This window comes from Cucumis melo, chromosome 5, assembly GCF_025177605.1.
Source record: "Cucumis melo cultivar AY chromosome 5, USDA_Cmelo_AY_1.0, whole genome shotgun sequence".
Lineage (NCBI taxonomy): Eukaryota > Viridiplantae > Streptophyta > Magnoliopsida > Cucurbitales > Cucurbitaceae > Cucumis > Cucumis melo.
This window is the reverse complement of record NC_066861.1, coordinates 594,959-616,586: the sequence shown is the minus strand read 5'-3', so window position 1 is coordinate 616,586 and position 21,628 is coordinate 594,959. Positions and strand designations below refer to the sequence as shown.

Sequence of the window (21,628 nt, the reverse complement as noted above, 5' to 3'; positions counted from 1 at the left end):
ACCATTTAGGTTGGGCTTGAATAGGTCCACCAAACTATGCATGATTCGATTTGGACTTTTCTTTGTGCTAAATAACACTTAAATCGAGAAGATTGTGTTAAAATTGACTTAATCGAACCGAATAATATATAAGAGTGACAAAATATCTTACTAGAATAGGCAAAGTAAGTTTGGTTTAGTGGTGTTGACCGTTAACATGACATCCGTCTTGACTAAAACGAAAATGCAAAAAAAATGTCCTTGCGATTAAAACGAAGATTCACTTAGAAAATTGACAATTACTCATTGCTTGTTGTTAGTAATATCCATTGTTATTCAATTGTTATCTTATAATTTGAAATATTAACAAAATCACAAATATGGATAACACGTCTATAGAAAAGTATTTTAAAGTTGCCACCCATCAACAATACTCTATATTATATTTTCATGTTGACTTGTATTATAATTTGTCTAACTTAAGCATCCTCTGAATGATTAGATGTATGGAGCTATATATATAAATATATTTGAGCTATTTTAACAACCATTATTGTCGATGTTTATTATAACTATTTGCAACTCCTCTATCATATGAGTGTTAGATTATAACAATCCAATAGGTACTTCGACATTTTTCACTTACTATAAATCTGTAATCTTAATACATGGATGATCAAAAGTTTAAAATGTAAGGGTGTGATTGCAACAACCCTTTCGTGATATCTCTTTGTTCATTGTCTTCCATAAGCTCTCTCCACCCTCTCCCTTTTCCTCCTGACCCCTCCCCTTTTCAATCCAACTGAGTAAAGTTTATTTGTAGTATATGATATTTCTAGCATCAACCAACAACAGCGACAATGAAAGCGATCAAACAACATTTGGAACAGGAAAAATATAAGATAAGACACCAATGTTATCTGATATTTAAGTCATAATCAAAGTTGAATTGTGCAAGATAAAGTTCTTGAATGTAATAACCAAATACTACATTACTAACTAGAAAATATGAGAAGCATAATAACCACAATCTAGTAATAGGTTGTAGTAACAAGGCCGACATTAAACCTCATGTTGCATAAGAAAGTTAACAAAACCTCCACATTAGTATAGCATTATCCACTTTGGACATAAACCTATGACTTTGCTTCTTGAACCACCTAAATCGTATATTATACCAATAAAGATAATTATCCATATTTATATATCCATCATCATTCTCGTTACTTGCCAATGTAGGAATTTGTTTACGCCTAACAGTTGCATCCATGAGTGCATCTTTATAAGACCTTTGCACTTTGGTCTGTTTATGGACAGTCATTGACAATGGATGGATGGTTGATGAGTGAGAGTAAACTTACATGCATCCCCACACAAAAAGGTGAGTTGTGCTTACCCAGCCCTTATGACCGAATTTCTTCAACTCAAGTGCCATCCTCGAAGTTCCTCATATGATTGAACTCAAGTGACTTAGATCAACTAGATTTGGATGACCTCTGTCATTGAATTCACTTGTATTACATTACATCAACTTTTATCAGCTTGCATCAAACAGCCTTATTTGAATAGGATTGGTTCGGTGTACAACTGTGTAGTAGAGTTTTAAACATGGACAATTAGACGCTTGGCTTGAACCAAACTCTAATTCCATTTCAAAGTAAAGGAATTTCATCCGTGTAAAAATATTCAAACACCTTAAATTTTGCATCTTGGAATTAGCCGAGTGAAAGCAAGAGGATACATAGATAGAGTGGGCGTACGGCGTACCTGTATCTTCTATTATTTGGCTATGGAGATTAGACTCAGCACTAAATGATCCAAAAGCCTCTCGCGGTTCTCTTCATCAGTGCGAACAGAGAATTGGTCGTCTCAAAGCTTACTTCCCACTTAGGCATTTCGTCGAACACTTGGGACGCACGATCATATCATTGATGACTAATACATCACAGTAAAATGAATAACATAACTTGGAAGCTGAATTTGATTCAAGTGAATGGTGGGTATTGTATTCACAGTGTGGACTAGAGCAGAAAGACATAATGCGTAAAAACCAAACGGGTTTCTATTTTCATTAAATATTCGATATTCCAGAAGGCGATCAACAAGAACAGACATAAAACCAAAATAAGAAGAAATCAACATTTTCTGTCACCCCATTTGAGAAGGGTTCTTAGATTTGGGGAGAGAGAAATGGAAAGGAGGTGGTCGGAGCACGGCTTCCTCAGTCTCAATTGGATCTGACCTCCGTATCTACAACAAAAGAAAGAAATAGGGAACAATCTTCAGTTGGTGCACATTGGTACAACGAAATTCAAGAATGAAATTAAAGTAGAAGGAAAGAATTAGTAGTAAGAGTTAATTTGAGAGAGAGAACCGGATCTTGGAGAAGAAGCTTGGTGTCATCTTTAGCAGGCCTAAAGGGGGGCTTTTGGGGCCTGTCCTTGCATTCCAAAGTATTCGATGGAGTCGAAAGCTCTGAAGCTTGCATCCTCACCTCACCTCACCTCACCTCCTTCAAGTTCTCAACGCTCCTTTGATCTCAATTTTGCTGTTCTATGATTTTCTTCCTCAAAATGCACAAATTTTTTTCACATCTATTTCAAGTCTATTTAGATCGATAAAAATATATTTTTCGAAAAGTTATTTTATTTAAATACTCTTAAAAAAATGTGTTCAACATAAAAATTCTTCTTTTTTATTACCATCTTTGAATTTTTTTTTAAATGATTGTGTTTTCTAAAATTAATGTAAAAAATAATGTAGAAGGTAAACTATTGACAAAAAAAAAACCAAATCGTGTAACCATTGCACGACTTATATATATATATATATATATATTAAATATTTTTTTAAAAAAAGTATAGGGTTCATGTATTGAAGTCGTGAACTGACTTCAAAAGAAAGTCGTGGATCGGATACAAGACTTTGTTTAAATTACCAATAGTTTGCCTTTTAGACATTATTTTTAAAAAATACGTTATTTAAAAAAAAAGACTCCATTTTTTTTAAATTGAAAGCAAATAAACTTATATATTAAAACAATTTTAAAAATCAAATATAAGAAAAGACAACCTTCAAGGAGTGTTAAGGTAAAGGATGAGATCGTAAAGAGTTGGTAAACTCTTTGAACTAATTACTCATTTAATATTTGTCAGTTTTTTCTATCTTTTAAGCCATTTAATAGGTTCGATATTAATTCTCATACCAATCTTACTATGGTTCGTTACACAATCAAAAATTCTTATACTAAATGGTGTGAGTATTACTCTTATTAATATAATATTAAGTTGGCATTTGGTAAATACATTTTAACAAGAGAAGAAATCATAGAAAATAGATACTTGAAGAATACTATATATTTGAATTTAAATTATAGCTTTTCTCACTTTTTTTTCCACTTAATCATCAAATTTGAAATGGAAGATTCGATTAAGATTGAAGATTAGAACTGAATACAATTTTTTCTTACAACAAAATTGGTTTTTTGGAAGTAAAAAAAAAAAAAAAAGGACGAAAAATATTATATGGTAAATTAAAATTGTGATTCTTTTTTGTTAAGTATTTGTTTGGATTGGGACACTAAGAATCTATATACAAATAGAACCTTTAAAAGTGGATGCCTTTGAATTAAACTTTATACTCTAAGGATAAAGATTCCAATCATCCCCTTTCCATCACGATGATTAAATAAACTATAATATAATTAATTAATTAAGTTACGACTCGGTTTATGATTGAATTTTATAGTTAATGGTAGATTATAATAGTTGAAAACACTAACTATATATTATAATTAGACTTCCACGAACATAGAGTGAACTATTATAATTCATTTCACCAATTTCAAAGTTTATGACATAAACGATACTTAACAAAATATGATACTAAAATACATATTAAAAAAAAAAAAAGACCAAACTTTTATATATATACTAAAAAATTTGAGCTTGTTTTAAAAATTTGATTAGGAGATTCAACTATTTTACTTTAGAAAAATATAGAAACTATGGTAAGAAATTAAGAGGAATGAAACCTAATTTTAGAAAATAAAATGATTTACGAAACGATGTCTAAAAATAATCAAGCAAAACCTTAAAAATCTCTATCATATTTCACAAAAACAAGCTTAACAATAAATACAAGAACAAAGAAGTCGTTATATTGTAATACAATAATCCCAGTGATACAAATGATACAAAAATAACCAAAGAGTGTAATATAGTACAACTCAGACATAATTCAAATAGTTAATATGTGGTCATAGGCATTATCTATGTCCGAAAGGAAACCAACGTTGGTGGTAATGAGACTGGTGAGAGATAACATAGAGGAAGAAAACGAGGAGGATGGCAACGCCCCAAGGTGAGCCACCAGCGCGATGGAGGGAGTCCTGCTCGGGTAAGGGGACGAGAAAGGAGAAGCCAAAAGAGAGGAGGTGGAGGAGGAGGAGGAGGAGCAAGGGGACAGTGAGAAGGAAGAGTTTGAGTTGGAAGATGAAATCTTCAAGAAATGAAGAGTAGAAAAAGTACCATGAAAAGGCCATCACCACCAAAAGGATCACAATAAACACACAAAGCTGCAAAGGAGGCAATGTCAAGTACTCCAAGTAAGGGTAGCGGTAGTAGTAGTAGTTGTTGTATCTTGCCATTCTCTCCCACTTCAAACTTTTCCCTATCTAATTTTCTCTTCTACCCATCTCCTTTTATATATATATATACACACACACATATGTTTGTAGGTTAAAACACCTTTCTCTAATCTATGTTATTTATAAATTTAACTTTAGGGTTTTGAAAATAGATGCCTCGTGTTTTGTAATTTGAAATTTTACTCTAACAAAATGTGTTCTAAACATGTCGTTTAATTTATGTGTCAATTTTCTATTACTTTACTTTTTTTATTTTTATTAACATCTTGTTTTCTAAACATGTCGGTTAATTTTTCTTTTTTCTGTTTACTTTTCTAGAAGAGACGAGAGAGCTAGAGTTGGAGATGCTCTGTCTATACTTTTGTTTTAAGAGCCTTTGAGGAAAAATATTATATAATAATAAAAGAAGCCTCCTCGATCTTTCCAATTTGTATTTTTTAATTTGCTTATGTACAATATAATAAGTACTTACCTCATTATATGGAAATTAATTTAATTTTATGTTTTCTCTTCTTTTTTTTTTTATAAATTTTGGTCATTTATTATTTATTTGAAAATTGACAAACATCTTATATTTCATTTTTAAAAATATGGTTAAAAATGTAAAAGCATTTTGGTTATTTTGTGAATGAAGAGGAGCATATAAATGTAAAAGAAAGAAAGAAAGAAAAGAAAAGTTGGATCCTTTATTTAATGTTTTGTTAGGTAGCTTTATTCCACAACTTGGACATATACAAAAAGCTTACCCCATATACGCCAAAGTATATCCTTATTCCTACTTCGATATCATTTCTCTTAAATTAAATATATTCTTCCTTTTCTTTGTTGTCGTTCTTCATTTTTCGCCGTATAAATATAGTTGAATGATAATTGATACGGAAACTCTTCTTCTTTTAGAACGTAGATTCAAATTAGATCGTCCAAACAATAAATTTATTATACTAAAAAGTATATAGTCTAACTAAGGTTATGTTCTTTTTTATTATTTTTAATGGATGTCCAGTAAAAACAACTATGAAAAATTCTCGAAGAAATACAAAAATTAAAACTATTTATAAAATATGGCAAAAAAACTAAATATTTCAACGTCCTAGATTTAGTGGTAAAGTTGTGTCGTTCCAATTTCTTTGTAGGTCTAGCTAAGTTTAAGCCCCACTTTTGACATCCTGTTTTTTTTCCAGATTATCCTTTGGTGTGTTGCCATCATGTAACAATGCCACAATATCGACCTCATTTGAACTCGCTTTTTTATGGTCATGAACTTTGATTTTAACATACATAAGCTGAGACGCACATGATTTCAACTTTCGTCACATTGGACGCCATTGGAGCATGGTGTCTATAATTATATCATACGTCAAACAAATTTTAATATTCTATCTCTTACATTTAACAAATTTTAGGGTGCAAACAACAAAATTATAAACAAGTGGTAGGTATAGCTTATAAACGTGTTTGAAAGGCCTTCTTCCGAGTAATTCTATATTTTGAATAATACAAAATATTAAAATATTTTGGGTGATTTAAATCCTTTAACTTAAATATCATTCAACGATTTAGAAATATTTAATTAAACCGGCCTTGACTAAAAGAATATAATAACACCAACATAAACTCGAGAAAAGAATCATATTATAAAATCAATCACATGAAAATTTAATATTAATTATTGAGATTTGGGAAAGATAAAAAAGAAATACAAAACAATAGAAACAAAGAAAACACACGTGGAGAGAAGTTTAAATTAAAAATGGATCATCAATAATAATGCAACACATAAATATCATATTCAACAATAGCATCCAATGTAGTAGCGTTGAAATATTGAGTCTTGGCCAAAGCATGCCCTCTAGCAAATCGGAACCGCCCAGTTCCTCCCACCACCGGCATCTCTCGTACGTGGTTCACAATAGGGTTCCGACCCAAAATCGTGATGGAGCTCCCCTTGTATTTACCGTAAGTAAACGCAAAGTTCATAGCCATCAAAAGTCCAATCTCATGTTGCGCGGTAGATGCATACAAACCTTGAGATCTCCCCACTAGCCGAGATTTGGGGTCTGCTCCGACAGTCAATGGGTTGTCAAACATGTTGATAAGCCCAAACAATGTAACATTATCTAGACGTGGCAACACTGGGACGCTAGTTGGGTTGCTTCCGCCCACCACGTCGTGCCAGTAAAGATGAAAACGAGTTAGCTTCTCTTTCTTCAGTTTCAACACCTTCGGGTTCAGTCTGGTTGCAAACGAGCCGTCGTCCGAAGAAGCCATGGCCGTTGCCAACAACAAGCACCAAAGAAGACACAATGTGAAGAAGAACTTACTTGCCATGCCTGCAGGATCTAGCTAGCTACAAAATTTCCAAACTTGGAGAAATAATGGGAAACCCTGAGAATCGAAAGGGGTATATATAATATATATACACACACCCACATGGCTTGCCACAAGTGATGGTAGGGAATAGTAATGGAGGTGTGAACGGGCAAGCCATGTTTGAATTAATATGAATTTTTTTTTCCTTAAGAAGAGACCAATATTAATATTAATTAGTTAATGGCTTTATCATATGAACACGTTGTGCATCGATTTAATTATTTCTATTGCAATGAATAATAATACACCCATTATTTAATCGTTATGTTTTAGGAATTTTAAAGCTTTAGGTTATGACTAATACACAAAATATTTTGCATATACAATATGGTAGAAATTTCGTCATCGGCTGCTTTTCTTTAATTCTTATTCAAAAATTTTGGTCACGTACGTAAATACTTTAATAAGCTCTTACGTTTTTCACTAGAAATTTTAGTAAAGAAAAATAATAATCCATGACTCGTGTGATATATATGAAAGAGTTTTGAAAATTTTTAGAAGATTATATATAATTAATATGTCAAATTCATTGTTTTTACTATTGAAAAAGACATCATCGAATAAGAATTTATCAAATTTATAAAGACAACACACAGTTGCAAATATAGCAATTATATTTAAAATAATTAAGTATATAACAAAATTTTAAAAAAATTGTAAATATAGCAAAATCTATCACTCATAGACCATGTAGCAAATGTTGGTCTATCACCGATAAATCATGAGAATCTATCAACGATAAAAGTCTATCACTGATATACTTCGCTATATTTGCAGTTTTTAAAAAAATATTGCTACATACTTAATAATCTATAGTATATATAAAAGCTCCTATATATGGAGAAATTTTTTTAGTCCATTTTACCCTTTTGATTATAAGTATTCTTAATATTCATTTGATAACAATTTTGTCATTCAACTTCAAGGATGGACGGTAGGTGAATCTTAACAATTTCTCTCTATTTCTTGAACCATTTCAATATTTAATTGAAAAATATTTATGACCCTAATTAACTTCATGGTAGTGGAAGAATTTGTATAGGCATGATAATAAATTCAAAGAAGCATTTTAGAATTCTCTAACCCACACTTTCACCAATTTATTCGATATAAATATATGGTACCCCTTGCTTCCTTATAGCAACAAAAATGGAGAGGGAAGTGCAATGAGACAAGAAATATGAAAAGATAAGATAAATAGTGAATCTAGAAAAGCGTAGGCTAATTAGGAGGAAAGGAAAATGCAATAAGACAATTTTTATTTCTTCGGTGTTGGAGATCCATACAAATATTTTCTTTCATTTCTTTGTAAATATTACCTTCTTTTCTTTTTCTTTTTCTTTTTTATCATCTTTTAGTTATATAGATGAGTAAATGAAAAATTTCTTCCATATTATTTTTTATTTTATTTTTATTTTTATTTTTCTAGCTAAAATGAGAAAATAAAATGACATAAGAACTTTTGTTTTCTAGATCAACATTCTAAAATTTCTCATTTTTTTGTTGGAGGATGTGTTTTTAAATTTAAAAATTATAATTATTATATTACTTAACTCTCTTTTTCTTCTTTTTGTTTTATACCTTCTACTTCTCTCAATAATCTTCAATAATATTAATTCAAAATTATTCCTTAATTTAGAGATATAATATTAAATTTTAAAAAGGTAAATTAAATAATATCACATTTTAATTCGTAACTAAACTTGAAATAACTACTAAAAAAAGTTTTGCATTCACTATTTAATAGAAATTAATTTTGAAACATCGCTATCATTAATTATAATTATCAATAAAATATTAATTTTAAATAGAAGTAAAAAAATGATTAGATGTAACTCTAAATTAGGTAATTTTTTTTATAAAAATATGAAAATATAATTATTAGTCAAATATTATTATAACTTACATTATTAATTTTATATTTTAAAAGATACATACATCCACGTGCAACGTACGTGCAAAAAAACTAGTTATTCTAAAAATTACTATCCATTATAATAAGCTTTATTTTAAATATATGACTATGGTTAGATATTGATGTTTCGTTTATACGATTTAACCGATATACATACATGAGATATACTGTTTTGACATGAATAAATTGTGGCAAAGGGTGTGATTTTATCATTATAATATATATATAGCGTCAAGTAAAAAGCATTAAGTAAACCATTTTTTGTAGTAGTGAGATCATACAAGAGAAGAAATAAGCATTCAGATAATGGGTGAGGAAGCGAGAAGGAGAGCTAATTAGAAAACGATCGACATTCAACGATAAAAGAGAATGCTACATATAGTAGGGATCAAAATCAGATTGCATGATTGGAATTGCAGATTTAATTAAGTAAAAAACTTCAAATGTAATCCAAATGAGACCCACCTGATCTCTTAAATTGTAGTTCATTCATTACATTTACAAGTTGATAAAATTTGTCCTAAATAAAGTATCCATTAGAACAATCTCGCATTTGGTTTATTTTAATTCATTACGTTACATAAAGTATTTATGGTTATAATTTGTTTTTTCAAAAGTGTATTATGATTTAGTACTCTGTCATTTTTGGTTAAGTTAGCAAGTTTTCTAAAGTTAAAGAAAGAATTTCTAAAGTTGAAGAAATATTTATAAAACTGAAACATTGCCATTCTCATCTGTATACCAATCTTTCAAAGTCATTTAGTGATTTTATTTTCAAAAGAAAAATAAGTGGAAGACCAGACTGAAGATTGAACTTTACTCTTTATCATTTTTTCTTTAATGAAAGAAAAAGTTTGTTGAGTTTTACTTTTACTTCAAAACATAGGAAATGTTGTTTCATGAGAGACATCAAACAAAGATAGAGAAAAGAGAAGCATCTGAATCATTCAAAGGTTATTATGAAGCGATTAGGGGTTTGATCTTGGCCTTAGTCAAGGCCAATCAGCAGCTGGTCAATTGAGACACTTTTCCTCTTCTCTAGGACCCAAAAGGAATCATGAATACGAGCCTCGACCTCAGATCTTGGACAACAGAAGGATTGTTTGAAATGGTGGTGTGTGTTTTTTCTTCCCCCACGAAGCAGTACTGCAGTACTGATCCTAGCTAGCTTCACCCTCACTTCTCTTCATCTTCTTCCATGGATTCAGCAGGCTAAAATAGAAGAAGAGGACGAAAAGGAAAGGGAAGACAGGATTGTGAGACAAGCGTGTCACGCCCAAAAATCCAATCATGTATACTATTCCAATGTCTCCTTACTATTTTCTAACCACTTTACTTCACCATCTACTCCACCAACCCCAAACAAGTGATTTTAAACCTAAGAAAAGTTGTTTTAATTATTTTTAAATCACTTGGGTTTGATATATCTGTAATGCTCGTGATCATGTGTGGGAATGATTATCTGTGATCCCACTCTAATTTCTTTATTTCAATTGAACTTTTTATTATTTTTATGCTTTGAGGAGGTGTTCTTCTTTTTGGTTTATTGTTGGGATATGATCCAACTTTGATCTAATGATTAACACCTCACTGGTGCCATCATTTTTTAGTGAAAATATAATATTATTAATTCATGTTCTTATAAAATCTTCAACTGGGATGAGTAAAGTTAAATGTAAGGTTAACAATGGTTTTAAATCAAACAATGAACATTTTAAATTATTGAAAGTTCCTCAAAGAAACGAAACACAGAAACAGAGAGAACGAAGCGGAATTCAGTAGTGAAGTACGTAAATGTTATATTCAACAACAGCATCCCCTGTTTTGAAATCAACCTTCTTGGTTGAAGCTTCTGCATACCCTCTCGCAAATCTGAACAGCCCACTTCCACCGATCACAGGCATCTCTCTCACTTTCTCCATAAATGGGTTTCTTCCAAATATGGTGAGGGAGCTTCCGTTGTATTTCCCACTCACAAACGCGAAATTCATCGCCATTAACAACCCAAACTTGTCTTGCGAAGCCGACGCGTACAATCCCTGTGCTCTTCCCCAAAGTTTGGATTTGGGATCTGGAGTTTCTGTTAACGGGTTGTCGATCATGTTAACCAAACCGAATCCGGTCATTGAAGTGTTCGAAACGGGGGGAACGATTTGGATTGAGGTTGGGTATTTTCCACTTAGAACGTCGTGCCAGTAGAGACGGAAGTGGCTGAGCTTCTCTTTTCTAAGACCCAAACGTTTTCTCTCAACTGTTCTTGCAAAGGAAGGTTCATCTTCGGCTATAGCCAAAGCTACGACGGAGGAGAGAAGGAAAGAGAGAAAGAAGAAGTGGGTGGCGGAGATGGGAGAGATTCCAGCCATGGAATGGAAGATTTTGAAGTTAGTCTGTTTGTGAGACTTCAGATAGTGAACTAAAGGTTATCTATGCCTTCTATATAAAGACAGATGATTGATGGCTCTGTTTCCCATTTTAAAATTTTTCAATGGAGTGGGTCAGTGTGTCATGAAATACCTACCAAAAGCATCATTATAATTTCTCATTTTCTTTCTTTTGTTTTTGTTTTTTGTTTTTTTAGTTCAAACCAATATGGTAAAGTGAATTCAAATTCTGTAGGAGGTTTACTTTAGTGTTGCAACTCAAAATGGGAATTGAAAATCAAATTACCTTTTGACTTTGGCTTTTGTGTAAAAGTCCATTGATGCTTTCTACACTGCCTCTAGTCTAGTCTTCCCCCACCCCCACACACACACTCAACAATATGTAAATTATATCCCTTTTTTGTTTTCCTTTCATATGAATTTTACTCCCATCTTAGTATCTCGATGGTATATACTTACTACTTTGAAATGCAACAATGTTCTTGAATAGATCAATATAGTAAACAACATTGTTAATTTATCTAATCCTTTTCACTACATATGGATGAACTCAAATACGATGAAAGATAATCTCAATATTGAAAACAAAAAGAAACAGTAGTAGGGAGGTTTCGTTGTTTCTAAATAACATCGTTCGTTCTTCTCTTGTCTCTCGTTCTCTCTGTTTCTCCAAAATGGAAATAATTTGTTTTTAGAATAACTGAAGAAAGGAAATAAAGAAAAAGCAGAATTCAATAATGAAGTACGTAAATGTTATATTCAATGACAGCATCCCCTGTTGTGAAATCAATATTAACGGTTGAAGCTTTCGCATACCCTCTTGCAAATCTGAACAACCCACTTCCACCGATCACAGGCATCTCTCTCACTTTCTCCAAAAATGGGTTTCTTCCAAATACTGTGATGGAGCTTCCATTGTACTTCCCACTCACAAACGCGAAGTTCATCGCCATTAACAACCCTGATCCCTCTTGTGAAGCCGATGCGTACAATCCCTCTGCTCTTCCCCATAGTTTCGACTTGGGATCTGGAGTTTCTGTCAATGGGTTGTCTATCATTTGGACCGCACCGAATCTTGTCATTGAAGTGTTCGAAACAGGGGGAACGATTTGGATTGAAGTTGGGTCTTTTCCACTTAGAACGTCATGCCAGTAGAGACGGAAGTGGCTGAGCTTCTCTTTTCTAAGACCCAACCGTTTTCTCTTCACTGTTCTTGCAAAGGAATTTTCATCTTCGGCTATAGCCAAAGCTACGGCGGAGAATAGGAGGAAAGAGAGAAAGAGGAAATGGGTGGTGGAGATTGGAGAGATTCCGGCCATGGAATGGGAGATTTGGAAGTTGCTCTCTTTTTAGGACTTCAGACAATGGATCAAAGGATCCCTCTGCCTTCTATATAAAGACAGATGCTTGAATCTCTTTTTTCAATTTTAGTTTGCCATTGTAGACTTTTCCATCTATCACTTTCTTTTTCTCACAACTTTATGATTCTAGAATGCTTCTTTTTCAACAAAAGTGTTAGACTATTAAAATAGATTGAAACCTCCACGAAGAAGAGAACGTCGAGGTCTCTCTCCATAACAGAAGTTCCAATAACTTAGAACAACAAATAAAAGACTCATATGAACGACCCAACTAATCATGCAAAAGATGCAAAGCAGCACAATGAATACTTGTAATACACTCATGCCAAACTTGAACAAGTCTTGAGACCTAAGAATTAGTAGTTTCGTGCATTCTTGATATCATCGATCTTTATGCATTCCTTCTCCCTATTCATACGAACAAATATTAAAATATTTTTAAATAGAAAAAGGCAAATGTTGTTACATGACAAGTTATAATTAGACAATTTGATGGGATATACGTGGATAGATAATGCTCGTGATTCATTTATGTATTTATCTTTAAAATGTTCGGGTGAAGTAGGTCGATTAATGAATGTGTATACCTAACTAAATCATTATTTTTGGTGTTATTTAGTTTTTCCATTCGAAATTGTACAATTTAAAACTTTTTAACTTTTGGGAAGCAAGTGATTAAATTATTATAGACTTTTTGGTATGATATATTTAATTATAGTCTTTTTTTTTTTTTAAGTAAATTATTGCTAAATGTCTTAGCAAACTATTGTGTTTTAAGTTTCTAAAACATCACTAGTTTGATATAATATTTTGTTACTATTTTGTGTGGTGGTTGGAATTGGAAGTATTGTTTGGTTAATTGACTTAGGGTTTTGTGTAAAAGTCCATATTGATGATAGCCTTCCCATGTGAGAATGAATCAACCACCCATTGACACCAACCAATGTATGTATGTTTAGACTCTTCTATGGCTTTTGGCCCTCTAGTCTATGAAATTATTAATTGTCACCTTTTTATTGTCCTCCAAACATGACTTTTCTTTTTACTTTTTTCTCTTTATGAAATTTGTACAAGAATTCAATTCTCTTAATTAAAAAAAAAATTATGTTAAGAAATAAACTAAAATAAAAAAAAAAACTAAAAACTAAATAATTACTCAATCGGTGTTGTCGATCCATTTTATTTCATGATTAGTTGTTTGATAGGATTCATTTTTTTTTTATTTAGAATGCCACTAATTAAATTTTCTACCTAATTATTTGAAAATATGTTATAACTTCGATATGGAAACAAAGATTTAACGAACCAACCAATCTAAAAGCTTTGTAATCATTTGTTCAATTCTAAATGTAAGTTTACTTTCAAAACTTTGTTTATATGTGTAATTGTTTATATTTTAGGAATATTTTCAAAATCAAACCAAAAAATATATGTTAAAAATTTATGAGATCATTTCAATTTTAATAAATAGACTAAGAATGATCCCTTAATTGTAATTTTAAACCTTGATTTTATTTGTAATTCCTTTTGATCCCTTATTTGCATATGATAGATCACTTGGATTTCATTTTTAGTTTTCTTCAAATACATACATACATACACACACATATATACATATATACATAAAAGCAATACTTAGATATAGCATAGAGTGCACCTAAGTTTCAAACGTAAATTCAATAGTGAAATACGTAAATGTTATATTCAGCAACAGCATCTCCTGTTTTGGAATTAATCTTCCTGGTTGTGACTTTTGCGTACCCTCTCGCAAATCTGAACACCCCACTTCCACCGATCACAGCCATCTCTCTCACTTTCTCCATATATGGGTTTCTTCCAAATATGGTGAGGGAGCTTCCGTTGTATTTCCCACTCACAAAAGCGAAATTCATCGCCATTAATATAGCAGCAGGTTTCTCTTGCGAAGCTAATGCGAAAAATCCCTGTGCTCTTGCCCATACTTTAGACTTGGGATCTGAAGTTGCTGTTAATGCGTCGTTGATCATTTGAATCAAACCAAATTTAGTACTTGACGTGTTCGAAGCAGGGGGAACGATTTGGACTGAGGTTGGGTTTTTCCCACTTTGAATGTCCTGCCAATATAGACGGAGGTGGCTCAGCTTCTCTTTTCTAAGACCCATTGTTCTTGCAAGGGAATGTTCATGGTAAAGTTAAATTTCCTTAAAATGTTTTGAAAATCTGTGTTTTATGCTTCTTGAACTTCACTGATTTGATGCGATTTTGTTACCATATAAATTGAAGTGCGGTTGTTGAAATTAGAAGTAATGTTGATTTCATTAAAATGAAATTGAACCATCCCATCATCAATCAATATATGTTTACACTCTTACAATGTCTCTTGTCTAGTCTTTCACGCTCTTATTTCAAATTCAATCATAAGATGATAAATGAAGTATTTAAAACTTAAATATTGAAGATCTGTTTAAAAATACAAGACACTATAGCTCAATTTTTTAAAAAATTGAAATCAAATCAAAGAAAGTAAAATTTATTGTAACTTTAAGATTTAATATCTAAGGCAACATTGAGATGATCATATGGAGCTAAGGCAAAAGTATATAATGGAGACCTTATCATTATTATGGGGATGGTACGTACGTATCATTATCATTTAAATTTTACTTTCTATCTCGCAGATCTAAACAGCCAACTTCCACCAATCACAGGCAACTCTCTCAGTACTTTCTCATAAATGGGTTTCTTCCAAATATGGTGATGGAAGCTTCCATTGTATTTCCCACTCACAAAAGCCAAATTCATCGCCATTAACAACCCAGGATTGGTCTTGTGAAGCCGCGTAAAAACCCTGTGCTCTTCCCTATAGTTTGGATTAATTGGGTTAATCTTGAGTTTCTGTTAATGGGCTGAAGGTCATTTGTACTGCACCGAATCTAATCCTCGACGTGTTCTAAACAGCGGCCATTATTTGGACTGAGGTTGGGTTTTTGCCACACTCTGAATATCATGCCAGTAGAAACGAAAGTGACGACTGAGCTTCTCTTTTCTTAAGACCCAAAAGTTTCCTGACCACCATTCTTTCAAAGGGATGTTGATCATCTTCGACCATGGAATGGCAGATTTGAAAGTTTCTATAAAAAACTAAGCTATAGTTAATTATTTTGAGCCATTTTAATTTATCATTCGTTTGCTTTTCTCTTACAAAATTATGATTAAAGAATGTGAATCTGAGGCCATACCACCACTCCAAGAAATTGTAATTTATATATAATGAACATGTTTATTTATTCTATAAAGAAATAATAAAAAAAAATTCAAGTATTCAAGTGAAGTGAGAAGTGGGTGAGTGGGTCATGGATATATACCTAACTAAGATTAAAGAGCATCATTTTGTAAATTCTCATTTCCTATTGTTTTTAGGTTAATTTCAAAAGAAAATTTACTTTGGAGAAGGTTTAATGTTATCTTAACTCAAAATGGGAATTGTAATTTAATTTTGTGTGGGAGCATGAAATGGAGTGTGGTTGTTGGGAATTGGAAGTAATGGTATGTTTGTTTAATCAAATACGTATTGATATCGTTTCATACTCGTTCAAATTCAAACTTATGTTAATGAAAATTTAGATTATATCTAACGTGTAAGTTCTTTAGTAGATTTTCTAAAAAAAAAGTTATGTTATAGATCATCATGATATTGATAGACATGAGAGTCAATATAGTTCAATCCAACATCCTAACATGACCCGAGTCTAACGAGCCCACAGGATATTTGATCTGATGATCAGATTCTTCAAAGAGACAAGAAGGAATTTAGATCAAACACTACTATGAATGTAATGCTATAATTCTAGAGAGGTAAGTTGACTTCTACTCTCGAATTTTCTAGTTTCCACGTTTTTGTTTATTTTATTTTATTTTACTGATTTTAGAGAGCGCTAGAATAATATACAAGATTTCTCTTTTAAAAGTTCATTATCTTCTCAAACAAATTTACCATCGGTGTGGCATCAAAGTGAAATTTACTAACCTTGTAGAAGTGATGTGAAATTTTGTTCAGCAAAAAACGCGTCTATTGCAAACTTTTTTGAATAATTTGACATTGTGCCCTCTAAAAAGAAACTAAACAAAAAAAAGATCACAAATCTTTATCATCAATGGTTTGGTCTACCAAAAGAGTTTTCATTTAACTAGTTACCATATTGGGTTTGTGTGTTAAAGTCAATTTGAAGTATGCAATTTAATTAGAAATTTTTTAAGAAATAGCACAATTTAGAAAACAAACTAAAAATATATTCTAAACATAAAATATTTGTAAAAAAATCGATAAACTTTTTAAACTAACCCCATGTAGTTTGTTTATCGATTTAACTCCCATAGTTTCGTTAAAAATTTTGTATATTCACCTTTTTATATATACACGTATATGTACCCTCAGTTTTGTTACACAGTCCTATGAATTGTTTGGGACAAATGGTCGAAATTATGAATTCTAATGATTTATGAAATCTAACGAGAAAGTTGTGAACTAAAGTTAATAAGATAAAAAGTACTTGTTGTTATTTAATAGTGAAACCTTACAAAATCTTTTGGCAAGATAAGAAAGAAATTCACAACTTCATTCATTAACTCATAAGGCCAATACCCCTTTTTAGGGTTAGTCATCGAGTAAAGTTTATTTAATGTTTTAACTAATAGAGATAAAAATGTTGGCCCAATTTTTTTTATTGACATAGAGATTTTTACATTTCGATGGATTTATGGATTCATAAGGTTTGAATCAATAATATTTCCACTACATTGTAGAAAAATTTACGGAACATAAAAATAAGCAACAAAATACCAACAATGTAATATAACGAAAATTAATAATAAACATGTTAATTAAGTTCTTTAAAAACTCATCAAATAAAGGTTTATTATTTTTATACATATAATTTTTTTTCAAAACTATCCATTGGATATGAATGTGGATATTTTAAACTTATCGAAAAGTATCTATTTGGAAAAATGACAAATTTAATTTTACGTTACAAAAGTGACAAAAAGAATTAAAAGTAAAATTAATAGAAATTCGCAAAAGTTCCACAATAATAAAAACTGACTTTAGAGCCTAATCAATGGCACAATCCCACTAATCAAGGCATTTTTTAAACAATCCATGGAGACTCTCATCTTCAAACATGCAATCTCCAAGCCTCCATTTTCCATCTTCAAGCTCACAATCGATCTCCAACCCTCCATCTTCCATCTTCAAGCTCAATATGCAGATTATCACCAACACACCATTCCACCTTCATAAAAAATCTCTCCTTCATCTTCGATCGAGTCAACAGACGTCTACAATCCCCAATGTCCCATTTTCACACAAAAATTTCATCTTCAAGTCACTCAAAGCTCCATTTGTAACCTTATCTCTTCATACCAAAATTCCATTTTCAAATTACTAAATCTTAATATTGTAACATTCCATCTTCAACATTAACATTTAGGGAGTAGAGCTTACGGTTCAACATATGACATACGAAGAACTATGCAAAGGTACAAAATTATTTCTCGACAAAGTTTTATCTGAAAAAATAACACACGATTTGATTATCCTCACCACATTTCCATTATAGTAAGAGGAGATATTTAATTGATCCTACACACCTGATTTTCCCTCAAGAAAAACCCTTGATATATTGAGCTTGGTTGCAAAAGCACTTTCATGGGGCCTTACTCGGTTTCAGCCCACTCCAACACTTTCCCCATCTGATCACAAATTCCTTTCTCTTTCTTTCTTTTCTAAAAAACAAATTCTCATCCTAATTTAGTTGGTAAAGAAAGGGAAGTTGATTTCAATAACAAAAAAGTGTTGGAATTTGCAATAATCAAAGTATTTGGTCTAAATTTGTGACCTCCAAAAACAAATATTCTTATTCTTTTTAATTTTGTCAATATAAAATGTATGGGCTGTTAATTAATTAAAGAAATGGTTTGATATTAAATTATGAACAATATAATTGGTGGGTTTTTCTTTTTTTTTTTTTTCTTCTTTGTGCCCATGCAGTCACGTCATTGCTGATATAACTACATGCAAAATAATTTATTCTTAACCAAAATCCCAAACCAACTTTTTACTCTACCTTTTTTTTTCTCTCTCTAATTTGTTATCGTGAGCAAATCTATTCTTTTAATCCCAACAATCAACTAAACTCTTCTATAAACAAATAAGTACCTTTTAAAAATTTGTTCACTGTTGTTTACTGCTAAGAGAGGAGGTTGAGAAAGTTATTATTATGGACAGAGATCATATACATTTCTCCATAAAGACTTCATCCCTTGATAGGTTTTCTCAACTTTGTTTCTTTTACTACTAGCATCATTGGGAGGTGATGAAAGTACTCCAAAACTATACAGGATTGTTAATTTAGATGTATTGTACAGTGTGGTATTGGTATTAATGGCATCCTAAAAAACTCAACTGACGTTGTTCTCATGCTTCCTTAAAGTGCAAAATCCTAAGAATGTGGGAAACGTAACCAATAGACTTATAAATTCTCTTTATAATGTTGCTTGTAAGATTGTGATACAATATCCTGATGACCCACATGAATGCATTTACTCTATTAAAAACAAGAAATTGAGTAAAGATAGAATGGTTGTGATAAAGCTTATAATGGGAGGGGTTGAGTTGGTCATATTTAATAGCCATATCAGGTTATGGTTGGGGTTTGATTGAATGGGTGATTTATGTTATACACGATTTCATTTCTAGGCTAGATTTGCTTTTATCATTAATACAGAAGATAACAGTTGCATTATTATTCCAAACAGAGATCTTCGATTTGCATATTTTGCAGTAATAAACTAATTAACAAAAACAAAAATAATGGATATAATATTCTCCTTGGAAAAAAGATAAATATAATGAACATTGTATCATTTTATTATTTAGATTCTCACATTTAATTATTAAATAATTAGAAAAGTTCATTTGGGGTCGTTAGAATTTGGGTCTAGTTTATATTTAGTTCTAAACCAATTTAGTCCTTTAAGTATCGAAATGTTACGATTTTACTCTTAAAATTTGAGTTTTGTTTCAATTTAGTTCATATAATTCAATATTTTACATTTTTAAATTTAATTTTAAGTTAGATTATGAAAAATAGTAAAATTTAATTAATTGTAATTATTTTAAGTCTATTAACATACATTCTAAAAATAAGCATCGAGTGAACAATTGTCGCATCGTCTAGTTCCTACAGAACCTATCACTAAAATATCCCTAGAGGAGGGAGGGGCTAATAAGCGAAGCCAAAAGGGTTTTCCACGAGATGAGAAATGAAAACTATTAGCTCCACACGAAGTTTGTGAATAAATGATTGTTTGATAATGAACAAGGAATGACCGTCTTTCATCTAAATCAAAATCAAGTTCGAAACTTAAAAATTAAATAGAAAGTAAAGATACAATTTTTCCTCAATAAATAGAATTGTTTGAAAAAGATATATTAAATAAATAGAAGGAACCACATCAAAGGAACAATCGTACGTCATCACATACATACTTGGACGACACGTAGTCTTCAATATTTTTCAATTTCATACCATTCTTTATATCACTCCATTGTTTTTCATATATTCTTCCACAACAAGTAATTAATTTTTGAAACTTTTAATTATTATTTTATTTTATTTTATTTGACTCTATATTTCTTTTTATAATTTACATTTAATTAAGATATAATTCAAAAAATCAATTCTAATATTCAAATTTCATAATATAAACAGATCACATCTTCTAACACAAACTAACAAATTTGTAGATAGTGTGTATCCAATATAAAAAACAACAACAACACACACACACACACATATATATATATGAATTAATTAGTAGGTAATGTATAATTTAAAAATAAGAATAAACTTTAGATACTTCCTTTTACAAACAATAATTCTTTTAATGGATAGCGTTTTGTATATAAATCGGATTAGAATAGTATACATTAATTAAGATTAGGGTTTGGTAAGGAATAATAATTAAAATTAATTAATGTATTGATCATCAAGATCTCTGCCTAATCAACTGATAAAGTAATAAATGATAGCTATCTAAACCAATTAGGGCTTTTTGCATCCATAAATTTAATTACATACACACTCAAATTTCAATACTGTCTCTTTTATATTTTTTAAAAGTTAAAACAATTCGTACTAAGTATTTATTCTCTTACCTTTAGTACTCAATCAATCAAGCACACATTGTTCTTCTTCTTTGAAAGATTACTAGCCACACGTCATATAATATACTTCAACCACACTTTTATATATTAACACATGCCATGAGTTTAAATATATAGCTCTAACCCCTCTAATTTCCAACTATATCGAAGTTTATAGATTCCATCTTTCGTTGTTATGGTGAGTATGTCTACTATTTAAGCCATGAAAAAAGCACTAGAGTGATATGTGAGATGACGTCTCTACTATCTCACTAAACTGGAAGGTTTTCCTCTAGTTTTTTACTGTTTCCTCTTCTATTTTGAGTTGTCTTCGAGCTCTTTTGTTCATATTATGAACGTCGCTTCACCTATATATCGTTTCGAACGAATGTATCAATATAGACTTTGGGGTACGATGATGGTACTATAAATATGTTAACCTAGCTAGTTGAGGTATCTAGTGCATGCACTACCTCCTAATCCGTATCCGATCTATGCTTCTCTCTACGAGATAGAAAATCAAAAGGTAGATTATTATACCGACCCTAGGCTAGCTCTGAGATGGGGGATTTTGTGTCCTTTGGATATTAATAATGCATTTAAGCAATGTGTTATGACAACATATATTGTGTAACACATCTACTAATAGGGTAGTTTAATTAATTTAAGACAATATGGTAATTGTTGTTTTCATGTGTTAGGTTATTCTCATAATTTGACTTATAATTGAGAAATCCAGAGGCAAAATTGTAATTGACCACAAATAATTTTTTTTTTTAAAAAAAGAAG

General features: G+C 31.1%; 4 protein-coding genes and 1 long non-coding RNA gene across 5 annotated transcripts; all 5 read right to left on the bottom strand.

Moving 5' to 3' along the window:
- Positions 1 to 4,116: 4,116 nt before the first annotated feature.
- Positions 4,117 to 4,778, bottom strand: LOC103491571 (uncharacterized). Its single transcript, XR_001762869.2, has 2 exons — positions 4,509 to 4,778; positions 4,117 to 4,369 (listed from the first exon to the last, which is right to left on the bottom strand). It is a non-coding gene; the product is annotated as an uncharacterized LOC103491571 (long non-coding RNA).
- A 1,481-nt stretch (positions 4,779 to 6,259) lies between these two features.
- Positions 6,260 to 7,019, bottom strand: LOC103491572 (dirigent protein 22-like). The gene has a single exon (XM_008451564.3). It carries the CDS (start codon positions 6,953 to 6,955, stop codon positions 6,386 to 6,388), a length of 570 nt encoding a protein of 189 aa, XP_008449786.2. The 5' UTR covers positions 6,956 to 7,019; the 3' UTR covers positions 6,260 to 6,385.
- A 3,584-nt stretch (positions 7,020 to 10,603) lies between these two features.
- On the bottom strand, positions 10,604 to 11,380 carry LOC103491573 (dirigent protein 20-like). Its single transcript, XM_008451567.3, has one exon. It carries the CDS (start codon positions 11,273 to 11,275, stop codon positions 10,688 to 10,690), a length of 588 nt encoding a protein of 195 aa, XP_008449789.2. The 5' UTR covers positions 11,276 to 11,380; the 3' UTR covers positions 10,604 to 10,687.
- Positions 11,381 to 11,790: 410 nt separating this feature from the next.
- On the bottom strand, positions 11,791 to 12,696 carry LOC103491574 (dirigent protein 7-like). Its single transcript, XM_008451568.3, has one exon. It carries the CDS (start codon positions 12,610 to 12,612, stop codon positions 12,025 to 12,027), a length of 588 nt encoding a protein of 195 aa, XP_008449790.1. The 5' UTR covers positions 12,613 to 12,696; the 3' UTR covers positions 11,791 to 12,024.
- Positions 12,697 to 14,330: 1,634 nt separating this feature from the next.
- On the bottom strand, positions 14,331 to 14,795 carry LOC103491575 (dirigent protein 20-like). Its single transcript, XM_008451569.2, has one exon. The coding sequence runs from the start codon at positions 14,793 to 14,795 to the stop codon at positions 14,331 to 14,333; it is 465 nt and encodes a 154-aa protein (XP_008449791.2).
- Between the last annotated feature and the right edge of the window lie 6,833 nt (positions 14,796 to 21,628).

Excerpts from the sequence above, each read along its gene's own strand:
- LOC103491572 (XM_008451564.3), bottom strand. The coding sequence starts at position 6,955 with ATGGCAAGTAAGTTCTTCTTCACATTGTGTCTTCTTTGGTGCTTGTTG.
- LOC103491573 (XM_008451567.3), bottom strand. The coding sequence starts at position 11,275 with ATGGCTGGAATCTCTCCCATCTCCGCCACCCACTTCTTCTTTCTCTCT.
- LOC103491574 (XM_008451568.3), bottom strand. The coding sequence starts at position 12,612 with ATGGCCGGAATCTCTCCAATCTCCACCACCCATTTCCTCTTTCTCTCT.
- LOC103491575 (XM_008451569.2), bottom strand. The coding sequence starts at position 14,795 with ATGGGTCTTAGAAAAGAGAAGCTGAGCCACCTCCGTCTATATTGGCAG.